The sequence below is a fragment of the Dreissena polymorpha genome, chromosome 5, assembly GCF_020536995.1.
Source record: "Dreissena polymorpha isolate Duluth1 chromosome 5, UMN_Dpol_1.0, whole genome shotgun sequence".
In the NCBI taxonomy this organism is placed as follows: domain Eukaryota; kingdom Metazoa; phylum Mollusca; class Bivalvia; order Myida; family Dreissenidae; genus Dreissena; species Dreissena polymorpha.
The window spans coordinates 11822646-11844773 of record NC_068359.1 but is presented as its reverse complement, the minus strand read 5'-3'; the positions used below and the strand labels follow the sequence as shown (position 1 = coordinate 11844773).

The following is a 22128-nucleotide window of genomic DNA, read 5'->3' as shown; positions in this document are numbered from 1 at the left end:
AGTCCGCATGGGGCAAAATGTATGGGTGTAAAGTGTTGTTCCAGAGAGCCTGTGCAGTCCGCATGGGGTAAAATGTATGGGTGTCAAGTGTTGTTCCAGAGAGCCTGTGCAGTCCGCATGGGGCAAAATGTATGGGTGTAAAGTGTTGTTCCAGAGAGCCTGTGCAGTCTGCATGGGGCAAAATGTATGGGTTAAAGTGTTGTTCCAGAGAGCCTGTGCAGTCCGCATGGGGCAAAATGTATGGGTGTAAAGTGTTGTTCCAGAGAACCTGTGCAGTCCGCATGGGGCAAAATGTATGGGTGTAAAGTGTTGTTCCAGAGAGCCTGTGCAGTCCGCATGGGGCAAAATGTATGGGTGTAAAGTGTTGTTCCAGAGAGCCTGTGCAGTCCGCATGGGGCAAATTGTATGGGTGTAAAGTGTTGTTCCAGAGAGCCTGTGCAGTCCGCATGGGGAAAAATGTATGGGTGTAAAGTGTTGTTCCAGAGAGCCTGTGCAGTCCGCATGGGGTAAAATGTATGGGTGTCAAGTGTTGTTCCAGAAAGCCTGTGCAGTCCGCATGGGGCAAAATGTATGGGTGTAAAGTGTTGTTCCAGAGAGCCTGTGCAGTCCGCATGGGGCAAAATGTATGGGTTAAAGTGTTGTTCCAGAGAGCCTGTGCAGTCCGCATGGGGCAAAATGTATGGGTGTAAAGTGTTGTTCCAGAGAGCCTGTGCAGTCCGCATGGGGCAATATGTATGGGTGTAAAGTGTTGTTCCAGAGAGCCTGTGCAGTCTGCATGGGGCAAAATGTATGGATGTAAAGTGTTGTTCCAGTGAGCCTGTGCAGTCCGCATGGGGCAAAATGTATGTGTGTAAAGTGTTGTTCTAGAGAGCCTGTGCAGTCCGCATGGTGCAAAATGTATGGGTGTAAAGTGTTGTTCCAGAGAGCCTGTGCAGTCCGCATGGGGCAAAATGTATGGGTGTAAAGTGTTGTTCCAAAGAGCCCGTGCAGTCCGCATTGGGCAAAACGTATGGGTGTAAAGTGTTGTTCCAGAGAGCCCGTGCAGTCCGCATGGGGCAAAATGTATGGGTGTAAAGTGTTGTTCCAGAGAGCCTGTGCAGTCCGCATGGGGCAAAATGTATGGGTGTAAAGTGTTGTTCCAGAGAGCCTGTGCAGTCCGCATGGGGCAAAATGTATGGGTGTAAAGTGTTGTTCCAGAGAGCCTGTGCAGTCCGCATGGGGCAAAATGTATGGGTGTAAAGTGTTGTTCCAGAAAGCCTGTGCAGTCTGCATGGGGCAAAATGTATGTGTGTTAAGTGTTGTTCCAGAAAGCCTGTGCAGTCAGCAAAATGTATGTGTGTAAAGTGTTGTCCCAGAGAGCTTGTGCAGTCAGCACAGGCTATCAGGGACAACAGGGTTAATGGATATTGGTTAAGAACAGACTTCCTTTAAATGAACAAATCCTGTATTTAAGGTAAAAAGTATCTTCCCTGTATAACCTAAGTAGACAGCACAGGCTTATCATGACAACCCTTTTTACATATTAATTGATATTGGTTTAGGATAGACATTCTTTAATGAACAAATCCATTAAGGTTAAAAGTATCGTCCCTGATTAACCGAAGCAGACAGCACAGGCTAATCAGGGACAACACTTTTTACATAATGGATATTTGTTTAGATCAGACTTCCTTTAAATGAACAAATCCATTAAGGTAAAAAGTATTGTCCCTGATTATTATAATCTAAGCAGACAGCGCAGGCCAAACTGGGACGACACTTAACGTTAATGCATTAAGCCCAGTTTTCCCACAGCCTGGCTTAATTGTTTTTTTATCAGATACATGTGTGTCATCTAAAATTCATGTAACTCAATAAATGTCTTTCCAGCACTCAGAATTGGCTCTGAAGCCTAATATTTATATAAATACAATATGAAATGTATTGAGAAATTTTAGTCCCAACACTTTGCAATAACCATTTAGTATTAAATTACTTGTGTCTTTCATTTGAAATCTTAGAAATATCAGAATCTTATAATTGTATATAAAAATTGATTCCAAACATTTGTGAGGGTATTTTCAAATAATTATGTAAAAATACATTATATCCTTGAAAAAATGTAACGATTTTAGCACTACATATATCTTAATCAATAGACGGTAAAATACTTCATTAACATTTGTTTGCTTGGAATGATTTCACATAGATTCAGGTGCATGCACAAAAACACTTGCCTTGCTTATTTCCACAGCTTATTTAACTTTAGACTATGTTTAATATTCATAAACATGCCATCTACTTAACAGTTTCAGAAAAAAATGTTTTCTTGAAAACACAGTTATATTAATAACTTAAGACAATTAAAAATATAAAATATTAATTCAGGCATGTGTTTTCATGTTAACAGAGTAATGGAACATTATATATTGTATACAAATAAATATTTTCTCATGGCAGCACTTTTTCTTTACATCTGGGTTGATTTTCAAAAGTTTTTTACCAACATGATTTTTTAACATGAATGAAATCGGGGTTTTCTGATGTTGTTATTAAGATATACACATGTATCTGAAGTTAATTTACAAGGCATAGAAAAAAAACTTGTACAATGCATGTTGTATTTAATTGTTGTAATGTAACAAACTGTTGTTCTTGAAGCATAAAAATGAAAATGAAACATCTTCTTTGTGCTTGTAACATGGTGTTGGGTTCACTTTGTTTCACAAACAACACTCCGAATTGACAGGAAGCCGGTCTTGATAATATTTATTTATTGTTATATTTTCTTTTTTCTTCATTGGTAATTTCAGTAAAATATAAGTGCATTTACATCACTTGAGAAATCACAACACCTACAGTGTACTATGAACTTTAGTTATTACAATTCCAAAAGTTATTAAAAACTTAAGCTATCAATATATATTATTTGTTCCAGGATGTTTAATGCTTTTATTTATTTCATCAGCAAAGCATATAGTAGAAGTATTAACATGACTATAATGTTGGCAATGTGTGAATGTTGTAATGATTAACAGTTTGTTTTAAAAGTTTATATTAATTATAATTGTCTCCCTCTTTTACATTTTGGATTGTCTCCCTTTGTTAAGAGTAGCTTGGTTTTATTTTCAGGAGAAGGAGGAAAATGAAGATGATTTTCATGAGAGTGAGCCCGAGTAAACCAGACAAATACTATAAAATAAGATTAAGAAAGGGGACTGAATGTGCACAAATTTATTTTGAAACTTTGAAGTTTAGTGCACAACAACCAGTTAATTTATTATCTCTAAATAAACTTTTTTTGTCTTCTTCCTTTATTGATTTCCAAATAAACTATTGTTGAATAGTAACTGCCATGTGGATTCATGAAATACATAATTTATTACATGGAAACAATTGTTTTAAAAGGAACTGTGATAAAATTGCATTATATGAATTTTGTTGATGTAATAAATGAATTTGTACAAAATTAAAAAATATCTGTGTTTGTGAAACACAATGCCCCCTACTGCACTTTGAAGATGCACCATAGCTATATTAGAGAAAATTGTTAAGTCCAAGGCCCATAACTTTGCCCAAAATTAATGGACCAGAACAAAACTCACTCTTAATTTGTAGGCCATGTAGGTAGACTCGCATAAAAAAATCAGCTCAATTGAAAATCATTGCTTAATTTTTTTTCCAGAATATGGAATGCCGGACAGACTGACAGACAGTCCGACTGCTATATGCCAACCTACCGGGGGCATGAAAAAAAAAGAACACATAGATTCTTAAGTTTGTACAAAGAAAACAACACCTTTTGACTGTAAGAGATTGATGAAAAACACTTTTTAAAGAATATGGATATTTAGGTGCGCACATTTTTTTAAGCCTGTTTTCAAAACGGGACATATTATAAGATTACCCTTGTCGGGTGGGCGGTGATGGCGACGTCCACAGCAGTGTCCGCTCTCTAATATAAATAGTTTTCACCCAATCTTCACCAAACTTGGTCGGAAGTTGTATCTTGACAATATCTAGGTCAAGTTAGAATATGGGTCATGCCGGGTCAAAAACTAGGTCACTGAGTCATTTAGTGCATTTCAAGGATTAAGCATGGTGCCAGCTATCTAATTGAAGTAGTTTTCATCAGATCTTCTCCAAACTTGGTCAGAAGTTGTATATAGACAATATCTAGGTCAAGTTCAAATATGGGACATGCTGGGTCAAAAACTAGGTCATAGGGTCACTTACAGCATTTCAAGGATTTAGCATGGTGTCCGCTTTCTAATTGGATTAGTTTTTATCCCATCTTTACAAAACTTGGTCAGAAGTTGTATCTAGACAATATCTAGGTCATGTTCGAATATGGGTCATGCCGGGTCAAAAACTAGGTCAAGGGTTTACGTAGTGCATTTAAAGGAGTTAGCATGGTGTGCGCTTTTGTTATTGAAGTAGTTTTCATCAAATCTTCACCAAACTTGGTCAGAAGTTGTATCTAGACAATATCTAGGTCAAGTTCGAATATGGGTCATGCCGGGTCAAAAACTAGGTCACAGGGTCACCCAGTGCATTTCAAGGATTTAGCATGGTGTCTGCTCTATAATTGAAGTAGTTTACAGACGATCTTCACCAAATTCGGTCAGAAGTTGTGTCTTAATGATATCTAGGTCAAGTTTAAATATGGGTCATGCCGGTCAAAAACTAGGTCACAATATCACTTAGTGCATTTCAAGCATTAATATGGTGTCCGCTCTCTAATTGAAGTTGTTTTCATCCGATCTTCACCAAATTTGGTCAGAAGTTGTGTCTAGATGATATCTAGGTCATGTTCAAATATGGGTCATGCCGTTTAAAAAATTAGGTCACTTTGCCTCTCAAATGGTTAGTTATGACATACAAATATATCATTTTGCCACTCAAATGATTAAGTTGTCAAGTTGTCCAAAAATTGCAAACGGGCGTATCTTCAGACAGTTTGGCACTCTTGTTTAATATACTTCAATCGATAGATATCCATGCTCTATGTCCACAAAAGTCGTAGACCTTACTCGCCTGGCTGGTACCTAAATCTAGTTCGGTCGAAGGGAACATTTTATTTTCTTAAATACAGACCTAAGTCCTAGAAATCAACCTTACAATCTCACAACTCCCATAAGTGTCTAAGAGCAACACAAAGTTTTTGTTATGGCTCAAAATGACTGTCTGGAGATAAGAAACATTCATCAATGCGATTGACGCATTACCACACATGCAGATTGCACCGCAGCTATATTATAGAGAAAATTGTTAAGTCCAAGCCCATAACTTCGGCAAAAATAATTGGACCAGAACAAAACTCGCTCTTCATCTGTAGGTCATGTCACTCGCATAAAAAAATCAGCTCAATATCGGAAAGCGTTGCTTACAAAAATCCAGAAAATGGAATGCCGGACAGACTAACGGACGGACAAACAGTCCGACTGCTATATGCCAACCTACTGGGGAAATAAAAACAACAACACAAAAACACATAGATTGTTAAGTTTGAACAAAGAAAACAACACCTTTTTCACTGAACATAGATTGTTAAGTTTGAACAAAGAAAACAATACTTTTTGACTGAACATAGATTGCTAAGTTTGAACAAAGAAAACAACAACTTTTGACTGAAAAAGATTTATGAAAACCACTTTTCAAAGTATATGGATATTTAGATGCACACATTTTTTCTGAAATTCAAGTTCACAAGCAACACTGAGACTCCTTTTCATAATGGATTAACTATAGGATCAAAATTGTAGATATCTTTCACACCCAAAGTTTGTTATCTAATTTTTTTGTCTCTCTAGATACAATGTTCCTGTCAAAATTAACAAGAGATGTTTTTAAAACATGTGAGCCTAGCTCCATCCTTTAAGAAGTAAGATCAGCATGCCACACAAATCAATGTGTGCAATAAAACTTTTTGGAACAGATTTGTAAATACCCTGTTAATGAAGATTAAATGCTTTAATGCATTTACATATGCCAGTACCATAATATTTATTCAATTTTAATGGAATTCAGTGCCCAATGTTAAGATACTGATTTTATAACAATTAAAAGTCTTCTTAATGGATGTTTTTCATGGGTATGAACAGTACTTAGCATGATATAGTACCTATTTTAATTTCAGGTAACAAATCACTGTGACCTTGAACTTTGACCTCAATTGGCTTCTTTCTTTCCACACAAGTAGCCAACAAACCATTTAAATGATCCAAAGTGTTCTCTTAGTAGATATCATGCGGAATCTAAATGGACTGACAAACCAATGAACTGACTGCAAAGCGATATACCCCGGCTTCTTTGAAGAATGGTATATTTATAACACTTCCAAGTATTGAACAAAGAAAACAACAAAGTTTTTTTTTGTTGGTTTAAAAAGTATTTTATTATTAGGATGCTTTAAACATCACATGTGAATTACATTAATACAATAATGGATAAGAAAACAAGTTACTAAAAACTTATAAGAATTCTTCTCCACAAGTTAACATGCTAACAAAGCTATCTTAACCCTTAAAATATTCTATACTTCTTTAATTAAACTCTACAGTTCATTTCTTTCATGATTTACGGCCTTAAAAAATAATGAGATAAATAAAACTTTTAGTCCTAACAAGTTGAAAACCATCCCTATGTTTCAGTTTCACCAAGAACTCTGTGCAAGTTTTTTTCAAACCAGCAGTATTGCAGTAGTTCATGTGAACCCCAAATTTTCACCATCATAGTTGATGATAAGAAACTTAAGCACCATAGCTTCCTCGGAGAATTCTTTCCCTCCAACATGACTTGTGATACACAGCAAGACCTAACTGGTGTTCTTGCATATCTAATAATCGGGTCTCAGTCTGTCACGATTGGTAGCTCACTTCTGAGAATGTTCATTAACATACTGCCAAGCTCTTCATCCTGCAAAAAAGAAAAGTAGTTAAGTCACTTAGTGGAGTTCAGTCCCATAGTGGAGTTCAGTCCCTTAGTGGATTCATTCTCTAAGTGGAGTTCATTCCCTTAGTAAAGTTCAGTCCCTTAGTAGAGTTCAGTCCTTTAGTCGAGTTCAGTCCCTAAGTAGAGTTCAGTCCCTTAGTAGAGTTCAGTCCTTTAGTCGAGTTCAGTCCCTTTGTGAAGTTCAGTCCCTTTGTGAAGTTTAGTCCCTTAGTGGAGTTCAGTCCCTTTGTGGAGTTCAGTCTCTTGGTGAGTTCAGTCCCTTAGTGGAGTTCAGTTCCATAGTAGAGTTCAGTCCCTTAGTGAAGTTCCGTCCCTTAATAAAGTTCAGTCCCTTAGTAGAGTTCAGTCCTTTAGTGGAGTTGAGTCCTTGTGAGTTCAGTCCCTTGTTGGAGTTAAGTTCCTTTGTGGACTTCAGTCCCTTAGAGCAGTTCAGTACCTTAGTAAAGTTCAGTCCCTTGGTGGACTTCAGTCCCTTACTTTACACATTTTATGTTCGATATTGTTGTACCGAAGGCTTTGTTAATATAGGCCCTATTATAGACATAATTCATCAGCAATTATAATACAGTTTTAAAAGAAGCTTTCATTCTAAGCAAAAACTTAAATACCAGTACTTAATTTCACTAATAACTTATATACAGGTGGTTTTGCCCAATTTTGAGAATACATATATCACCTTAACCTCGTAAATTAAGAATTTTAGCATCAATTTACTTTTAATAGCTTAAAGGTACAATTACTTGATTAATAACATTTCAATGATATAAATTACAGATGTGACTGGAAAAAAGAACATCTTCAACAACAAAATATCAATAAAATGTTTATTTACAAATTCAATTCTTTGTATTTCTACCATGAAGAACTATATTTCTAAACATCTTAAAGTGAAACCATTGGTTATTTTAGAATTCAATTGTGAAAACATAATCCCTGTCATTCCTGATAAGCCTGTGACAACACTACGCAAATGCATTAAGCCCTGTTGTCCCAGACTGTGGATACATTTCATTGATACTAGAACCAAGCCTCTGCACCCACCTGATGGGACCATGTGACCAGGACGGACTTGGGGTCATCATCTTCCCCAGAGGTCGTTACCATGACATCCGACACAGAGATGGAACCATCTGACCCAATCTGCGTCTGTTGATCAGTCATGTGGCTGCAAGTGTACGGAAGAGAGGATTGGTCTAGACAAAATTCAAACATGATTGCAGATAATTAATATAAAAAAAAGTGGAAATTAAAGCCAATATTTCAAAGAAGAGTTATCAAAATAACCGAAGGAAAACCTTTTTTTTTATATAGACAAATTGCTTTCAAATCCTATGACAGGCTTGAAGAGTTCTCAGTATTTTGATCAAACCAAGGAGCTTCTGATCACCAGGTTGACATGATACCCAGTACAAAACCATTAGAAATAGGTGATAAAGTTTTAATGAACTCCTTTAAGACTTTCCTGAGAAACTGTGATCATAATGCTTCTATTCTTCAAATGAGCCGTGTTCTTTTAAACATGAGCTTAATGCATAAACATGATCTTAATGCATAAAGAACTGTCCAAGATTAGCCTGTGTAGTCTACACTGAACTGTCCAAGATTAGCCTGTGTAGTCTACACTGAACTGTCCAAGATTAGCCTGTGTAGTCTGCACTGAACTGTCCAAGATTAGCCTGTGTAGTCTAAACTGAACTGTCCAAGATTAGCCTGTGTCGTCTACACTGAACTGTCCAAGATTAGCCTGTGTAGTCTACACTGAACTGTCCAAGATTAGCCTGTGTAGTCTACACTGAACTGTTCAAGATTAGCCTGTGTTGTCTACACTGAACTGTCCAAGATTAGCCTGTGTAGTCTACATAAAGAACTGTCCAAGAGTAGCCTGTGTAGTCTACACTGAACTGTCCAAGAGTAGCCTGTGTAGTCTACACTGAACTGTCCAAGATAAGCCTGTGTAGTCTGCACTGAACTGTCCAAGATTAGCCTGTGTAGTCTACACTGAACTGTCCAAGATTAGCCTGTGTAGTCTACACTGAACTGTCCAAGATTAGCCTGTGTAGTCTACACTGAACTGTCCAAGATAAGCCTGTGTAGTCTACACTGAACTGTCCAAGATTAGCCTGTGTAGTCTGCACTGAACTGTCCAAGATTAGCCTGTGTCGTCTTCACTGAACTGTCCAAGATTAGCCTGTGTAGTCTACACTGAACTGTCCAAGAGTAGCCTGTGTAGTCTGCACTGAACTGTCCAAGATTAGCCTGTGTAGTCTACATAAAGAACTGTCCAAGAGTAGCCTGTGTAGTCTGCACTGAACTGTCCAAGATTAGCCTGTGTCGTCTACACTGAACTGTCCAAGATTAGCCTGTGTAGTCTACACTGAACTGTCCAAGAGTAGCCTGTGTAGTCTGCACTGAACTGTCCAAGATTAGCCTTTGTAGTCTACACTGAACTGTCCAAGATAAGCCTGTGTAGTCTACACTGAACTGTCCAAGATTAGCCTGTGTAGTCTACACTGAACTGTCCAAGAGTAGCCTGTGTAGCCTACACTGAACTGTCCAAGATAAGCCTGTGTAGTCTACACTGAACTGTCCAAGATTAGCCTGTGTAGTCTACACTGAACTGTCCAAGATTAGCCTGTGTAGTCTACACTGAACTGTCCAAGATTAGACTGTGTAGTCTACACTGAACTGTCCAAGATTAGCCTGTGTCGTCTACACTGAACTGTCCAAGATATGCCTGTGTAGTCTACACTGAACTGTCCAAGATTAGCCTGTGTAGTCTGCACTGAACTGTCCAAGATTAGCCTGTGTCGTCTACACTGAACTGTCCAAGAGTAGCCTGTGTAGTTTACACTGAACTGTCCAAGATTAGCCTGTGTAGTCTGCACTGAACTGTCCAAGATTAGCCTGTGTCGTCTACACTGAACTGTCCAAGAGTAGCCTGTGTAGTCTTCACTGAACTGTCCAAGATTAGCCTGTGTCGTCTACACTGAACTGTCCAAGAGTAGCCTGTGTAGTCTACACTGAACTGTCCAAGAGTAGCCTGTGTAGTCTACACTGAACTGTCCAAGAGTAGCCTGTGTAGTCTACACTGAACTGTCCAAGATTAGCCTGTGTAGTCTGCACTGAATTGTCCAAGATTAGCCTGTGTCGTCTACACTGAACTGTCCAAGAGTAGCCTGTGTAGTCTACACTGAACTGTCCAAGATTAGCCTGTGTAGTCTACACTGAACTGTCCAAGATTAGCCTGTGTAGTCTACACTGAACTGTCTAAGATTAGCCTGTGTAGTCTACACTGAACTGTCCAAGAGTAGCCTGTGTAGTCTACACTGAACTGTCCAAGATAAGCCTGTGTAGTCTACACTGAACTGTCTAAGATTAGCCTGTGTAGTCTACACTGAACTGTCCAAGATAAGCCTGTGTAGTCTACACTGAACTGTCCAAGATTAGCCTGTGTAGTCTACACTGAACTGTCCAAGATTAGCCTGTGTAGTCTACACTGAACTGTCCAAGATTAGCCTGTGTAGTCTACACTGAACTGTCCAAGAGTAGCCTGTGTAGTCTACACTGAACTGTCCAAGATAAGCCTGTGTAGTCTACACTGAACTGTCCAAGATTAGCCTGTGTAGTCTACACTGAACTGTCCAAGATTAGCCTGTGTAGTCTACACTGAACTGTCCAAGATTAGCCTGTGTAGTCTACACTGAACTGTCCAAGATTAGCCTGTGTAGTCTACACTGAACTGTCCAAGATTAGCCTGTGTAGTCTACACTGAACTGTCCAAGATTAGCCTGTGTCGTCTACACTGAACTGTCCAAGATTAGCCTGTGTAGTCTGCACTGAACTGTCCAAGATTAGCCTGTGTAGTCTACACTGAACTGTCTAAGATTAGCCTGTGTAGTCTACACTGAACTGTCCAAGATAAGCCTGTGTAGTCTACACTGAACTGTCCAAGATAAGCCTTTGTAGTCTACACTGAACTGTCCAAGATTAGCCTGTGTAGTCTACACTGAACTGTCCAAGATTAGCCTGTGTAGTCTACACTGAACTGTCCAAGATTAGCCTGTGTAGTCTACACTGAACTGTCCAAGATTAGCCTGTGTCGTCTACACTGAACTGTCCAAGATTAGCCTGTGTCGTCTACACTGAACTGTCCAAGATTAGCCTGTGTCGTCTACACTGAACTGTCCAAGATTAGCCTGTGTAGTCTACACTGAACTGTCCAAGATTAGCCTGTGTAGTCTACATAAAGAACTGTCCAAGATTAGCCTGTGTCGTCTGCACTGAACTGTCCAAGATTAGCCTGTGTAGTCTGCACTGAACTGTCCAAGATAAGCCTGTGTAGTCTACACTGAACTGTCCAAGAGTAGCCTGTGTAGTCTACACTGAACTGTCCAAGATAAGCCTGTGTAGTCTACACTGAACTGTCCAAGATTAGCCTGTGTAGTCTACACTGAACTGTCCAAGATAAGCCTGTGTAGTCTACACTGAACTGTCCAAGATTAGCCTGTGTAGTCTACATAAAGAACTGTCCAAGATTAGCCTGTGTAGTCTACACTGAACTGTCTAAGATTAGCCTGTGTAGTCTGCACTGAACTGTCCAAGATAAGCCTGTGTAGTCTACACTGAACTGTCCAAGATTAGCCTGTGTAGTCTACACTGAACTGTCCAAGAGTAGCCTGTGTAGTCTACACTGAACTGTCCAAGATAAGCCTGTGTAGTCTACACTGAACTGTCCAAGAGTAGCCTGTGTAGTCTACACTGAACTGTCCAAGATTAGCCTGTGTAGTCTACACTGAACTGTCCAAGATTAGCCTGTGTAGTCTACACTGAACTTTCCAAGAGTAGCCTGTGTAGTCTACACTGAACTGTCCAAGATAAGCCTGTGTAGTCTACACTGAACTGTCCAAGATAAGCCTGTGTAGTCTACACTGAACTGTCCAAGATAAGCCTGTGTAGTCTACACTGGCTAATCAGGTGCTACACTATTCGCTTTTATTGCTTTTTTTTCTTTAAAGAAGTCCATTTTAAACAAAACTCCAGTTCAGGTGGAGAGTGTTACCCTGATTATCCTGATGAAACTGCACAGGCTTGTCTGGGCCTGATTATCCTGATGAAACTGCACAGGCTTGTCTGGGACGATACTTGATGCATATGCATTAATTACGGGTTTCAGAATGCTGCTAAAATGCTGCACTGGGTTATTTGACAACAAACTGCAAATGGGGCTCACATATATTGAAGCTTTCGATAGAATCTTAAGGTAAAAACAACGGGTGCCAACGCTTGGCTGCAGGTGCAGTTTTGAATAAATGAAAGCTTGCCAGATTTTTTGATTTTTTTAGAGGTCACAGTAACCTTGACTTTTGACCTAGTGACCCAAAAATGGGTGTGGTGTGTAGAACTCATCAAGGTGCAACTACATATGAAGTTTCAATGTTGTAGGTGGAAGCACTTTCATTTTTGAACCCAATGTTGTAGGTGGAAGCACTTTCATTTTAGAACCAATGCACAAAAGGTTAACAAAATGTTAAGGTTTTAGCACAGCGCGGACAGCCGACGACACGACGAGCTGGCTATGACAATACCTCGGGTTTTCTCCAACAACAGGCAAGCTAATAATGTGGAATGTTGTTTGCTTATAAAAGCATGAACTATTAATTAACTAACAAATGTTCACTAGCTGAAATCATTTCAATGTACCAGTAGAAAGACCTTTACACAATCTAGCAGAGACTTGTATGAGGAATTTTTTATATACTTTTTTTGAGATACTGTAAAAACCTTCATTTATATTGGCATGAAATTTCTTGATTTAATCAAAAAGGAGTTTTGTGAAGGCATAAAGTTGTGGAGATCTGAATTTAAAAAAAAAGAGGAATTTGTATTTGTCATTTTCCAATAAGTTTGTGTTAAATACTTGTAACAGTCCTCCCATGAAATCAACGAAAATTAATGTTACAGTAATACCTAAGTTTTCCATACATAGGATTTGGCACAAGTTGTCATATCATACCATATTTGATTTAACGAGTTCAGGAATTTTGTTAGTAAGCAAGCCTTTGGCAAGCTTACTAACGAATTTCCTCGACAAGTTTAATAAAATATGGTATGAAATGACAACGAGTGTCAGATCTTTTTCATCACATGCTTTTAAATGAGCAAATTAAATAAATATTTACACAAACATAATGATAAATTCCAAATGTTGTTTACATTTCATGATGTCATTTGACGTTGCAACGTCATTTCAGCAAAATAACAAAATGTGATTGGTCAATTGAACAAAACTAAGCCAATGAAAAGGCTTAAAAAGTATATTACACCTGTGTAAAATTTAAAATATTCGTTTATTTTTATATTACATGGGAAACAGGGTATGGCATGTGATAAGATTAGCTTTGTTAATACTGGACCTTGCCTACTTTTTACAGAGCATGTATATTTTCTCTGTGAGTTTCTGGGCAGGTCCGGCCTCGTCAATGCACAGTGTGGAGGTGAACCTGAGATTGTGCTCCTTGATACCCAGGTCCCTCAGCGCCTCGTCTGGGTCAACTAGTTGGAGCTGTGGGCAAACACAGACAGGTTTGAGCCTCGTTCTGGGATATCAGGGCTTAATGCATGTACGTAGTGTCCTCCAAGATAAGCATGTGCAGTCTGCACAGGCTAAGCATCAAAGAGTACACAATCTAAATTAATAGAGTTTTGAGTTTTAAGACAGTCTTTTCTACGCAATGACCCTGTTTAGGCGGAAAGTGTCATCCCTTATGTTTAAATTTGATATTACATATTAAATTATAAAAATGCTTGTCTGCTAATTAAATAAATAAGATATTTTACGGTGACAATAATTTAATAGTATAATTTTGACTCGGTATATAAGATGTGAGCCAGTCAATTAAAGGTCAGTAAATTAGTATTTAATTAAGACATGTATTAAAACGACAGGCATAAATTTGAATGATACCTGTCTATACCCTGATGTGTGCTACAAATTAAGACAACTATCACTTACATTTCCCCTCATTACAAGGGCTCCTTGTAAAATCCTGGCCTTCTTTGGATCTGGTACATCAAGACCTGAATATGATAAAGGTTTAAAGGAAACATTTACTGGTAATAAGTTATATATTATAAGTGCATTTCATGAAATCCACTGCCTAAATACTTCCACAACAGGGCAGCAGGCCCTGAGCCTCTCCTGTGACCTATGGGAGTTTTTGTGATATTTCGAAAACCATTTTTCGAATTTGGGCAAGATATCTTAAGAACAAATAAGCTGATCCAGTTTCATGACGATTGAAATAAACAGGAATTTACACAAAATGTTACTATTGTAACACATCAAAACAGTGGCCATTTTCAATATCATTTGAACAAGTAACCGCCAAGTTGGAACCAATTATGCACCAAGGATCATGATTTGAAAATATTTGGTGTAAGACCAACATTTGATATTACATGCCACAAACCAAAACTCTCATCCAGGGATTGAGCAACTGGGCAAAGTGGGCGATTAGATCGCCGCGGCTTCCCTTTCATCGCCCGAATCAAAAGCACAGGCGATAATCACTTCCCCCTAAAATCTGGAAATTATCACATCCACAGCGCTATCAAAGTGGCTTCTGTTTATTGCCGAATACACGCCAATGTCAATCAACTGACCGAATCGACGAAACTCCTCCCCCTGGCGTAGTAAATTACCTATTGAAAATTGATAAGCAACCATTCACAGCGCTTGTCATATGGGTATTTGGCAGGAATCTCTCTTGACCAATCAGAGCGTGGGTTACAAACGCCATGTCGGCTACGGGTAATAGAAAACACGACGACACCGGGCGAGAAACTTTGTTAATTGATATCAATTATTGCATTCAGTGTCCCCAAAACAATGTGGATTAAAAGAATGTCGGTCTCTATGTATTAATTGGTATCTCTTTTTGGTAGACAGGTATGTAAATTTTATGCACCACACCTGTATTGTCCGTTTTTCAAACCTTGAAAACTTGCTTTTCGCGAGTAATAAATGCCATAAAATGGGAAAAGATGAGTTGATGCCAACGAAAACTGCTAACAATTAATGTATATCCCCAATTATGATGATTCTTAATATATATCATCTTGGTCATGATCATTCTGTATCGAGAACTCTGACTGTAAAGACACAATTGCATCTGCTTAAGCTTCAATGTCTCTAATGAGTTGGTGATTCGCACAAACCAAGTTCTATGAAACATAAATTGTCTGAGATTGACTCTGAATCTAATTTGTCTGACAAACCTGACTGAGAAAGAACTGATAAATGAGTGCTTATAGAACTGCTTTTTCAAAATTATTTTCTTTTGATTTGATGCTTATATTTTTGTCAGTTATAAATTTATTAAAAGGAATGATCTTATTACATGAGTTCAAATACATTTACAGGTCATGATTCACAATGGTCCATTTTAAAATAGACTATATGCAAGCCAATATACCGAAAAACCTCAGGCCATCATTAAAACATTGTTTGTTTGCTGTAACCCTACCCAAGATTTTTAAGATGTGTAGGTAAGTTGATTCTAATTTTATTTTGTAAAAATATCCTGTAAAAAGGAAACAAGCTGAAAAACATCTACATGTTAAGTAGGGACGATTTTGATGGGTATTTAGCGTAACTGCAAACATTTTTCTTAACTAGATACAACTTCTGACCAAGTGTGGTGAAGATTAGATGAAAACTACATGAATTAGAGAGTGGACACCATGCCGAATGTGTAAAATGTACTAAGTGAACCTCTGACCTAGTTTTTGATCTGGTATGGCCCATGTTCAAACTTGGCCTTAAGATCATCTAGATAAAAATTCTAAGTTAAACCAAGTTTGATGAAGATCGGATGAAAACTACTTGAATTAGAGAGCAGACACCATGCTCAATGTTTAAAAATGCACTAAGTGACCCCGTGACCTAGCTTTTGACCAACCATGACCCATGTTCGAACTTGGCCTAAACATCATCTAGATACAACTTCTGACCAAGTTTGGTAAAGCTCGGATGAAAACTACTTGAATTTGAGAGCGGACATCATGCTCCATGTTTAAAACGCACTAAGTGACCCTGTGACCTAGTTTTTGACCCGGCATGACCCATATTAGAACTTGACCTAGACATCATTTAGATACAACATCTGACCAAGTTTGGTGACGATCGGATGAAAACAACTTGAATTAGAGAGCGGTCACTTAATACGGACCGACAGACAGACCTACAAGCTCACTCCAATATATCCCCCTAAACATCGTTTGTGGGGGTATAATGAATGACCTGACAGTATGGTGATGGCAAATGATCCACTTCTCCCTAAAACAGTCTCAATTCTCCCTCTCCAGAGCCTAGGGAGTAATGACTTCTCCCAAAAATTGGAGTCTAGCTTGATCCCTGTCGTCCTTGTGATTTTAAACAAGAAGAATTTAGAAGGTTTTCACGCTATGCACGTAGAAGAAAAACATGTTAATCCAAGGGTGGATCCAATTTTGACCCCAGGAGTATAAGTTGAACAAATTTGGTAGGAAACCACATTCGGTGCTTCATGCCAAAGTCCAAACCTCTAAGACTTGCCATAACACTAAATCTATTAACAGCTCTTGTGACCTACACATACAATAATGCATTGACCTGATTGTAAAACAAACAAGCAATGTGTTTGTGAAACACAATGTCCCCATATATTTGACCTTTGACCTTGAAGGATGATCTTGACATTGACCTTTTACCACTCCAAATGTGCAGCTCCATGAGATACACATGCATGCCAAGTATCAAGGTGCTTTCTTCAATTTTGCAAAAGTGTACATTAAATGAGCGATTTTGACCCATATATTTTACCTTGAAGGATGACCTTGACCATGACCTTTCACCACTCAAAATGTGCAGCTCCATGAGATACACATACATGCCAAATATCAAGTTGCTATCTTCAATATTACAAAAGTTATGTCAAATGTTAAAGTTTGCACAAACAAACAAACAAACACAGCAACAGACAGGGCAAAAACAATATGTCCCCGACTATAGTGGTGGGGGACATAAAAATAACTAATGTATTTCCTAACAATCAAATAGTTAAAAAAACACATTTATTACATTAAAACTGATGACATTTCAACATGCATTGAATTATTTATGGTGGATAAGGGCTTTAAATAATTATTGTTCACATTTTAAAGTAATGTTCAATGTTTTTTAAACATGAGACCTTAGGTAAAAGGTTCGATAATACTACACAATTTAATATATCAACGGGCATTAGAATTTCTTTAAATAAGAAATTGACATTAAGAACAATTTGCCACCTTTTTCGATTTCTAAAGTTAAACTAAAGCTAGCAGTGATAATGATTATGTTATACATCATCACGAAGTATTGGTATGATTTTACATCAAGAATAACTGACCAGAAATGTCATAAGTCAAGATAATTGTTCTACCTTTTAATGATGCTTCCCTCTTCAATAGATTGAGTGATATATCCACGGGAATATTGTGCTGAGTCTCTATGGTAACTGTCTCCCCATTGGCTGGTTTGAAGCATTCAATGCCTGACAAAAATCAAGCGACAAATGGAACCATGGACAAGGAAATCCCAATCTAGCATCAAGATGTTGTAGGCATATATAACCCTCTTTTTCTTTACTATTTCCCTACAGCACAGATGATATGCTGGTTGTTGCAGGGGTACTTTAAATAATTCAAAATAGATCCTTTAAATTCTTACATAATGTTACAAAGTAAAATGTTTGATTATGCAGAGACCAACTTATTTTGGAAAAATTGTGAGTTATGAGTTACATTATTTACTTCCTATTAAGACACACTGTGGAAGGCAAACTTTAGCCCAACTTGCCCAACAGTCGTTTCCACCAAACCTGTAAACTATAATTGCTGACATGTCAACCAAAACTGTAAACTATACATTGCAGAGTACAGACATGTCTACCAAAACTGTAAACTATACATTGCAGATATGTCTACAAAAAACAACAACTGTAAACTATACATTACAGACATGTTTACCCAAACTGTAAACTATACATTGCAGCAATGCCTACCAAAACTGTAAACACAAGATTGAAGACATGTCTACCAAAACTGTAAACTATACATTCAGGACATGTCTAACAAAACTTTAAATTAATGATTGCAGACATGTCGACCCAAACTGTAAACTATACATTGCAGACATGTCTACAAAAACATAATAAACATTTCTACGAAAACTGTTTAACATTAGAAACATGTTTACCAAAACTAATAAACATTACACACATGCCTGCTAAAACTGTTAAACAATGCAAACATGCCTACCAAATTCTTGCTGTATTTTGGTCTTTAAGAAGTCCATCTTTGCCGCCTCTCCATGTACAAGGAGCACATTCTTGGGTTCACACCATGAGATCAGCTGCATGATGCCCTTGGCATCCGCATGGGCGCTGAATGACATGTACTCTACCTTCAGTTTCACTTCCACCTGTCAGAGAATACAAGTATGATATAGCATTTCACTCATTCTAATTATGATCTTTCATTTCATTCATTCTAATTATGATATGTCATTTCACTGATTCAAATAATGATATTTCATTTCACTCATTCTAATTATAATCTTTCATTTCACACAATCTAATCATGATCTATCATTTCACTTATTCTTATTATGATCTTTCATTTTGCTCATTTTAATTATGACATTTCATTTCACTCATTCTAATTATGATCTTTAATTTCAATCATTCTCATTATGATATTATATTTCACTCATTCTTATAATGATATTTTATTTCACTCATTTGTATTATGATATTTCATATTATTCATTCTAATTATGATCTTTCATTTCACTAATTCTAATTATGATCTTTCATTTCACTCATTCTAGTTATGATCTTTCATTTCACTCATTCGTATTATATTTCATTTCACTCATTCTAATTATGATCTTTCATTTGACTCATTCTAATTATGATCTTTCATTTGACTCATTCTTATTATGATATTTTACTTCACTCATTCTTTTTATGAATTTCATGTTACTCATTCAAATTATGATCTTTCTTTTCACTCATTTTAATTATGATTTTTTTTCACTCATTCAAATAAAAGCTGACAAAAAAACAACTTTCAATGATTGACAAAAACAACACTTTTATAGAATAAAAAAAAACATAACCAAAAAAAAAACAAGAACAATTATAGCATCATGTTTTTGTATTTTTAGATGTTGTTTCCGTAACCTCGACCAACCATCAAATAATTATATTCAAAACATATAGTTTTGTGTAACCACAAGCAGCCTTAATGTCAATACAATCACACATTTTTATTGTTTTCTTTTACCGTTCTTATATAAGTTGCAAAGACAAAAACCTTTCTAGTGGAAGAAACAAAATTTCAACCAAACTTACAAATTGCTTGTTTTCAATCTCAATTTTCTTTGCCCCATTGAGCACTTTGTGTCCAACAGTCCCAGCCACACAGTAGCCTGGCATGATCACCTGAAAAATACTTGACCTGAATTTACTATCAATATAACTAATTAAAAGACTAGTCTTTTGAGCCGTCTTTAGATTGTTTTCAAGTGGAACAAACACCTTACGTGAATGTTCTGAGTGCATTTCACTTCAAGAAACAACAATATAATAAATACAACATACAAATAATGTTTGGAGCACAGGTGCAAAAGGATTGTAATATTATCATTTTCCAACTGGGAAAAATACTGTAATATTAACCCATTTATGCCTGGAGTCTCCCATCCTTATAAATTGGATCAATTTATTTCCAAAATTAGGGATGTCTAGTATATTTATTTCTAAATTAAGAATATTTCTAACAGAAATTCCTTAATGCCTCAGTCACACTGTCACGAATCAGAGCTACGAACGAGCTCCGAATACTTTTCGGCATGGTTCGTAGCTATCCTTACTGGACCGTGGCTCTCCGTACTTGATCCGTGATCAGTCGTAGTACTAGACCGTAGCGGATCCGTAGTATACTGATTCCCGAAGCATCGTACTTAATCGTACCAGACCGAAGCCGATTCGTAGTTTGATTGTACCGATTCGTGGCGCTCCGTACTCAATCGCATTGATCCGTAGCAGTCCGTACCTTTCCTTGTTCGTTTTCCAACATTTTGATGGTAAATTCGTTTTGTTTCGTACTGAAATCTTAGCAGCCTACAAATTTTGACAATGTTGTAGTCATTCGTAGCCGATTGAATCGTAGCTCATTCGTAGCTCTGATTCGTGACAGTGTGACCGAGGCATTAAGCAAACAGTGCAGACCCTGATGAGACGCCACATCATGCAGAGTCTCATCTGGGTCTACGCTGTTTGCCAAGGCCTTTTTTCTAGACGCTAGGCATAAATGGGTTAATAGTTTTAGTTGATTGAACTAAATTATGACTTGGACAGATATTTGACAGAAGTGCCATAGTTCATTTTCCACTTTGTGTATGTGTGTATGTAAGAGGGAGAAGTCATAAACCTGGATAATGCTTTCCACTTATAAAATATTTATGGTAACAAGATTTCAACTAAAACAAGCAAATTCGTTGAATATGCTTCTGGACACAAAAATGTTATATTTGACACTCAAAAAAGCATTTTTTCAAGATACAAAGGGCCATAACTCTGTTATTAACAGATGGTGTATAATGCCATTTGGCATGCATCATCCTCTTATACATGTATACTCATACAAGTTTCAATGAAATCCGCCAAAGCACTTCCAAGATATGGCTCCAGACACACACCAAAAGCATTTTTTCAAGATACAAAGGGCCATTACTCCGTTATTAACAGATGGTGTACAATGCCATTTGGCATGCATCATCCTCTTATCCATATATATACTCATACCAAGTTTCAATGAAATCTGCCAAAGCACTTCTAAGATATGGCTCCAGACGGATGGAAAGACTGACGGAAGACGGACTGGCGGACAACGCCAAAACAATATCCCTCTGCCAGACGGATGGACAGACGGACGGACAAACAACACCAAAACAATATCCCTCCGCCTATTTTTGGGGATAACAAAACATAGCAGCACAATGAATCAGTCTGGGTAGGCCTATGTAAACTGCACACTTTCTGCATGTGAATAAATATGAGCTTACTTTCCCCACAGTCATGTAGCTTTATATATTATGGATCAAAACCTTATTTATATCTGTTTTTTATTTCTTATAAACATGTTTTCCTTACTTCTACATGTTTTATTTCTTAAATACCAATACCACCAGTTCTCACCATGTTTTGTTCTGATGGTGCCCATTTCTTGAAGACCTGTAGAGACAGCCCAGCATGCAACATCCCTGGCGTCGCAAATACAACCATGGGACCAGGATTCTCAATGTAAGACCTAAATGGAGCAAGCGATGTTTGTGAAAGAGTTAGGCATCCTTTTATATGAAACATGCAAGAAATAATGTTATGAAACCAGGTTTGTGAAACATGTATCCATCATTTTATATAAGTCTGACTCATGGGAAATGGGGTTTTGGCATGTGCTTAAAGAGTTGTCCCAGATTAGCCTGTGCAGTTCACACAGGCTAATCAGGTAAGACAGATTTTTGCTGAGCAACTTCCTTTACACAAAAAATACAAAAAAAACCCGGAAAAAAGCCGCCTAATCTGAGATACTCTTTACGCACATGCATTATGCCAGGTTTTCCCGGAGCAAGATTCAAAAGATGTGTGTAAAAGCGGTTATGCAAACTTTTAAATTAAAGAATAAAGAAATTTGGCAAGGAAAGGAACCCTACTAGTTTAGCTTATGTTCCAATCATATAAACTTAACACCTTCTGGAATAAATATGTTTAAACCAAGAAATATCACAAAACTAGAAATGGCGCGGCAGAGGCCGACGCGTATCCCGACGCCGAATGTTTGACCTAGGTGTGCCCAAGGGTTGGTAATGGGGCCATGCATAGCTGAGATTGACCGTATTGTCATAAGAGAAGTTCATCATCAATTAGAAGTGAATTGGTGTAAAAATGAAGAAGTTATAGTAAAAGGCAATTTTGGGTGGGTGTGACATATGTGGGCAGGGCGCCCCAGGGTTGGTAATTGTGCCATGCATAGTTGAGATTGACCGTATTGTCATAAGAGAAGTTCAGTATCAATTTGAAGTGAATCGGTGTAGAAATGAAGAAATTA

General features: G+C 37.5%; 2 protein-coding genes across 14 annotated transcripts in view; one reads left to right on the top strand and one right to left on the bottom strand.

The window, feature by feature from the left end:
- LOC127882225 (leucine-rich repeat-containing protein 23-like) overlaps positions 1–3456 on the top strand; it is a 29676-nt gene extending 26220 nt beyond the window's left edge. For all 13 annotated transcript variants that reach the window (XM_052430745.1, XM_052430749.1, XM_052430753.1 and 10 more), the window contains one exon: positions 3112–3456. In XM_052430745.1, coding sequence (XP_052286705.1) covers positions 3112–3128 — 17 coding nt within the window. In that variant the 3' untranslated portion in view covers positions 3129–3456. The remainder of the gene's footprint in view (positions 1–3111) is intronic.
- Positions 3457–6339: 2883 nt separating this feature from the next.
- LOC127882224 (integrator complex subunit 11-like) overlaps positions 6340–22128 on the bottom strand; it is a 32058-nt gene continuing 16269 nt past the window's right edge. The window contains exons 9-16 of the mRNA XM_052430743.1: positions 21219–21330; positions 19371–19460; positions 18274–18436; positions 17397–17507; positions 13946–14010; positions 13356–13495; positions 7975–8098; positions 6340–6897 (exon numbers count right to left, since the gene is read on the bottom strand). Coding sequence (XP_052286703.1) covers positions 6832–6897; positions 7975–8098; positions 13356–13495; positions 13946–14010; positions 17397–17507; positions 18274–18436; positions 19371–19460; positions 21219–21330 — 871 coding nt within the window. The 3' untranslated portion in view covers positions 6340–6831. The remainder of the gene's footprint in view (positions 6898–7974; positions 8099–13355; positions 13496–13945; positions 14011–17396; positions 17508–18273; positions 18437–19370; positions 19461–21218; positions 21331–22128) is intronic.